The sequence below is a fragment of the Lipotes vexillifer genome, unplaced genomic scaffold (assembly GCF_000442215.2).
Source record: "Lipotes vexillifer unplaced genomic scaffold, Lipotes_vexillifer_v1.1 scaffold422, whole genome shotgun sequence".
NCBI classification, from domain to species: domain Eukaryota; kingdom Metazoa; phylum Chordata; class Mammalia; order Artiodactyla; family Lipotidae; genus Lipotes; species Lipotes vexillifer.
In genome coordinates, this window is record NW_006779087.1 from 3,183,865 (window position 1) to 3,189,769 (window position 5,905).

At 50.9% G+C, this 5,905-nt stretch overlaps 1 protein-coding gene across 1 annotated transcript; it reads right to left on the reverse strand.

Annotated features, from left to right (window-relative positions):
• Window positions 1-662: 662 nt before the first annotated feature.
• Window positions 663-2,409, reverse strand: LOC103086250 (methyltransferase-like protein 7A). The gene is made up of 2 exons (XM_007452359.1): window positions 2,373-2,409; window positions 663-1,261 (listed from the first exon to the last, which is right to left on the reverse strand). Exons 1-2 carry the CDS (start codon window positions 2,407-2,409, stop codon window positions 663-665), a joined length of 636 nt encoding a protein of 211 aa, XP_007452421.1.
• Between the last annotated feature and the right edge of the window lie 3,496 nt (window positions 2,410-5,905).

A 5,905-nucleotide genomic window follows, 5' to 3' on the forward strand; every position in this document is an offset into this window, starting at 1 on the left:
TACCATCTGCAATGTCGTTGGAGAACTGCTCTGCCCTGACTCTCCCTTTCTTTCCCAGCATAGTTGTTCATTTTCTACAAATGATTAATGACTGTTGCTTGAGGAAAGGGCTAGAGAATGGTATGTAGATAACTCCTGAGGCCCCAAGCTGAAAAATGAAGAACATATGCTATAAAGGAAATGGTTATCTGTGCACTTAACGCGTTCTCATTTGTTGCGGGAGGGAGACTCTCTGGCAGCCCTCCGGGAGATTCAGTGTTCTCATCGTTAGAAAATTGGAGTCTGTGATGGGACTTAGGCGACCCCAGGTTGGAAGCCACTAGAGGGATGACTTGGTGAGATCTCTGGCCTAGGTCGTCTTAACCTAGAAGTTAGGGCACCTGGATTTTTGTTGTGTCTCTGCCATTTTTATGAGCCATCTGTCTTTGTGCGAGTCATTTAACCTCTCTGAGGCTCATTTCTCACCCCGGAAAGACAGTGCTGCTACAGAGTCAGCATTCTTTAAATGTTTGTTGAATAGATCAATGATCAAAGGAATGAATGAAGTGGCTTGTCTAAGGCCCGTGGGAGCCGTACCTGAAGCCCACAGGCGTCTATGCAGCCCGATGCTCTAGCGGCTTAACACGCAGTGAAGGTGGTCTCTCCCTCCTCACGCCCCGCACTCACCGCCTCCGCACTCTGCACACGTCCTGGAGGATCCGCTCCTGGTTCTTCACGGAGCACAGGGCCGGTGTGCAGACCACCACATCCAAGGAGTCGTCGGCCACCTGGTGCCGGTCCTCCCTGGCAGCCCCCAGGAAGTGCTCAAACTGCAGGTGTCGGTTCTCAGCAATGCTCTTGATCAAGAACTTCTCAAAGTTGGGGTTGGGATCAATACAGGTCACCCGGCATCCAGGCGGGTAGAACTTGAAGTCGGGCCCTGTGCCGCAGCCCAGCTCCAGCAGGGAGAGCTTCCCGGAGGGGCCTGCGAACTCCTGTAGATTGCTGAAGAGCTCCTGCTTCTTGCTCGCCATCTGTTCGTTGTACATCACAGTGAACCTTGCCAAGAAGTAGGGGAGCGATTTTTTGCATATCCGGTTCCACAAGCCCAGGAAGTCCAGCAGGTACATGGGAAATGCCAGGATGCAGACGGAAAGAAAGAGAGGGTGGGTGAGGACGGCCAGGGGCAGCGTGCAGGAAAGAGAGCCATGGGGACGGGGGGGGGGGGGAGGAATGGGAGCGGGGTTGGGGGGGGCGCCACCCCCTCGGGGAATGGAACACCCTGTAAACGCCCCAGTAGCACCAAGTCGTCAAATGAAGGACACATCTAGGGGAGTGGTGTCTCAAGTCCCAACCTCCTTGGGCTCCAACCAGAAAAGACACGGTAGGAATCACCATGGGCAGGTGCTCCAAGGCCAGCAACAACTCCCGCTTATTGAGCCCTTAAGTACATTTTCTACATTATCTTCTTCAATACTTAAAAGGACTCACGAGACAGACACTCTTTTTTTTTTTTTTTTTTTTTTTTGTGGTACGCGGGCCTCTCACTGTTGTGGCCTCTCCCGTTGCGGAGCACAGGCTCAGCAGCCATGGCTCACGGGCCCAGCCGCTCCGCGGCATGTGGGATCCTCCCGGACCGGGGCACGAACCCGTGTCCCCTGCATCGGCAGGTGGACTCTCAACCCCTGCGCCACCAGGGAAGGCCGAGACAGACACTCTTAATCCCCCATTTTACAGAAGGAGAAACTGAGTCTCACAGAAGGTAGCTGCAAGGTCGTGTAGCTGGGAAGCGCAGCCGAGTCAGAGTCCCCACCTTTCACCTGGAGCTGCTTGGTTTCCTTGGAGACTGCTGATCTCCTTTAGGGAGAGTCACTGTCACGTGGACTGAGATCAGAGAAAGTGCGTGCATAGGATGATTGGGTAGAGCATTTGGTGAGAAGAGCCCCACAGAATGTTCTGGAAGCAGAAATAGCCATTCTCTTAGAGCCTGTAGAAACGTCTCTGAACTAGGCTCCTCTGCCCACACCTTGGAATATCTAGATCCTTGTCCACCCTTAGCGGATTCCTGCCATAGACGAGGGCATTTGTCCTCTACGCCAGGGCTGGATACCGCGCAGCCCACTCTTAAATCCATCTTCCACCTCCACCCGCCTCGCTCCCTTAATTAGCTCCGCCCCCCTCTCATACTTAACATCTCTCTTGGTGGCCCTCCTCCTCCTCTGCCAATCTGCCTGCTCAAGTCTCTTATCCTACAATAATCCTTTCCTTGAGTTTTCTTTCCTTTCAAGCTAATTTCCCGTCTCGCTTCCTCTTACTGCCAGGCTCCATTAGAAATTGTGTTCAGCACTCACAGTTTCCACGTCCTTACCTCATTCAGACCTCAGCCCACTGACATTTGGCTTCTACCCCTACAGCGCCAATGAAGTGCATGCAGACAAATGGAAGGCAGTCAGAGGGAGGGGAGGGACAGGGGAGAAAGAGAGGGTGAGCGTACTAGGGAGTGGTGGCCACGGAATGGAAGCCTGTATCTGAGGAGGTGCGGGACGCTGGCATCCAGGGCGCAGGTGGAGAGACAATCTGTCCTCAGAGCCTGGAGGCAGAGAGAAAAGATGGGTGCGGAGGTAAGTTCAGGTGGGGGAAAGAAGGTAAGAGAGTTTTTTTTTTTTTTTTTTACATCTTTATTGGAATATAATTGCTTTACAATGGTGTGTTAGTTTCTGCTTTATAACAAAGTGAGTCAGTTATACATATACACATGTCCCCATATCTCCTCCCTCTTGCGTCTCCCTCCCACCCTTCCTATCCCACCCCTCTAGGTGGACACAAAGCACCGAGCTGATCTCCCTGTGCTATGCGGCTGCTTCCCACTAGCTATCTACCTTATGTTTGGTAGTGTGTATACGTCCATGCCTCTCTCTCTCGCTTTGTCACAGCTCACCCTTCCCCCTCCCCACATCCTCAAGTCCGTTCTCTAGTAGGTCTGTGTCTTTATTCCCGTATATATGGTAAGAGAGTTTTTAACCAGAGGGCTTTGATTTTCTCAGTGAAGGCTATGAGCTCTTGCTGAGAGCGAGGGTGTAGGGTACAGGGTGGGCGATAGGAAGAGAGTAAAGAAACTTTGCAGCAGCAACCAGGGGGACTGGGAGAAATTTCTGACCAAAGGCAGAGAGAAGCCCTTAGTAGCAAAGAGGATGCAGGTGAGTCTGGCGACTGTGAGTCGGTGGTGACACCGGGTCTTGAGGATATGGTTTTCTTCATGGGGCATTGTAGTTTAGAGCAGAGAAAGTCAGCGTTTAGGCTAAACAGGGCTGGGGGTCTATCCAGGTGTGGGAGACTGAAGAGTAGGGGCCAGAGAAGGAGGGGTACAAGGAGTCCAAGCTGGAAAGAAAGTGTGAAGGAGGGTAGGGGGGTTAGAAAATGGAATGATTGGGTTCAGGACTGGACGTGCCGGTGTGGCTGAAGAACCCATCTGCTGAAAGTGAGAGAGTTATGAATGGTACCGTGGTGTGAGATCAGAGTTTGAAACTTCAGAGACGGACCAGTTTAGGGTCTAGAGAGGGGACAAGGGCAGAGACAAGAGAAAAAGGATGAACGTGAAAGTCACCGGAACTGAGGAGCTAGGAAATGATCAGGCTAAGATGCTGAGTGGGTCACGTGCCTGGAGATGAGGGTGCCAGGGTGAAGAGCAGCACACAGGACCAGGTGCCAGAGCCCCCGGTGAGTGTGAGGGAGTGGCCAGGGTATTAGGAGGTGACTGTGGGGCCCGCAGGGACCAGCCACAGGGGAGGGGGTGGACGTGGTATAGCATGAGCCTCCTGGGACTTTTAAAAAATTACAGTGATTTGTACAATCAATATATAAAGGTAAAGTTTCAATCAGTATATAAAGGCTTTTCTTCTTTTCAATAGATAGCATTCCTCTGAATGTATGTAGCCCAATGCACTGAATCACATCCCGCTGATGGGCATTTACGTTGTTTCCTGGTTTTCGCTAGTATAAAATAATGGAGGTAGAGACCACATGTATGTGTGCACTTTTGGTGAGAACATCTGTAGGATAAGTTCCTGGCAGTGAATGTACTTGATCAAGGACAAGTGTATTCATTTTATTTGTTTTGTTTATTGAGGTAAAGACAAATGTCTTTAATTTTGATAGCTATTGCCAACTTGCCCTCTAAAGAAGATGCGCCAATAGATGACCCCGCGCACAAAGGACAGAACTTTCTGTTACCCACACACTTTCCAACACTGTTAGCAAACTAGTCTTTGATAATCTGACAGGTGCAAATGGCTTTTTATTGCTATTCTGTGGCATTTCTTTAATTTGAATGAAGTTGAACATTTTTTTTCATATTTACTATTTGATTTTGTTTGTTTCTTTTCTTTTTTAATAAGTTACCTAGTAGTTCAAACTGCCAAGGTTCAAATCCTGGCTTTTCTACATACTAGCTGTGTGACCACGGGCCATTTACTTAAATTCATTGTGTTTCAGTTTCTTCTTAAAATGAGATAATAACGTACACTATGCGAAGTGCTTAGAACGGGGCCAGGCACATGCTAAGTAAGTACTCTATAAGCATTGGCTGATAATATCCACGTCTGTTGCCCACTGTTCTGCTGCTTTGTCTGTCCTTGTGGATTTGTCTCTTCTGGAAAGCCTGTTTTGTTGGCTGTCATATATGTGTTTTGTCATTTGACTTTATTTTATTTTTTATTTTTTATTTTTTTGCGGTACGCGGGCCTCTCACTGTTGTGGCCTCTCCCGTTGCGGAGCACAGGCTCCGGACGCGCAGGCTCAGCGGCCATGGCTCACGGGCCCAGCCACTCCGCGGCATGTGGGATCTTCCCGGACCGGGGCACAAACCCGGGTCCCCTGCATCAGCAGGCGGACTCTCAACCACTGCGCCACCAGGGAAGCCCCTTGACTTTATTTTTAAGATATTACATTCCACGCGAAAATATTACATGGCTTTTGTTATGATTGCAATCATTGGAATTCCAAGACAATGAAAACACATTATGCCTTAAATATTTTTTACTTTAGGAATTTGAGGAGGTGTTTTGAGGGGTTGGACAATGAGTAATGGAGGCAGAAAGAATGTCTCCCCCACCTCTCCAGAGAGGACCAGCCAGTTCCAGCTTTGAGGGCTGCAGGACCGCGGTGTCTGGACAGGTTTAGTGACACCAAGCAGCGCTGCGGAACTTGGGCTGCTTGTTTGTTCACAGCTGGGTCCAGAGGTGCAGGGGAGGCCAGGCGGGCAGTGGGAGGACAAGTGAGGTGCATGGCAGGTGTGTGTGTGTGTGTGTGTCTGTGTGACAGAACGCTGCAGAGATGGAAGCGAGCCTCTGGATTATGGAAGGACAACTGCAAAAGGCTTTGGAAATTAATTCATCTCAAAATTATGCCCGGAATTTCCTAACAGGGTCTTTGTGAGGCCAGCAGAGGCATGGGCTGGTGGGAGACTGGGTTTAGATGAATCAATGGACGGGGCAGTCTTGTGGGGCAGGAATTTGATCCTTGGCCTCTTGGTGTTGACACTCCTCGTGAAGCCCTCCAGAGGGTGTTTCTGTGGGTAGCCTGGCACCCAGAGGGCTCATGGCGTTGGCCTAGGAATGGAGAGACAGGAAGAGACTGATGAGGGCTGGAGCCACCAGGAACGCTTGGGGGAGGGGATGGGGAGGTGATGGGCGGATCCTGGGTGGGTCTGGAATGGGGAAATGTGGCCGGAGGCGAGGCTGCATCCTGGGCCTGAAAAGCCCACAGACCGTTTCCCTTTTGTAGTGTCCTCCCAGCTCCCTCTCACCACGAACCTGAATGGGGGTGGCAGGGAAGGGAGGGATTCCTGGCATGGGCAGGGTGTAGCCTCCAGAGGGCAGATCCAGGTCGGGGGGGGGGGCAGCTGTGGAACTTGGGGGGGTTTAGGGGG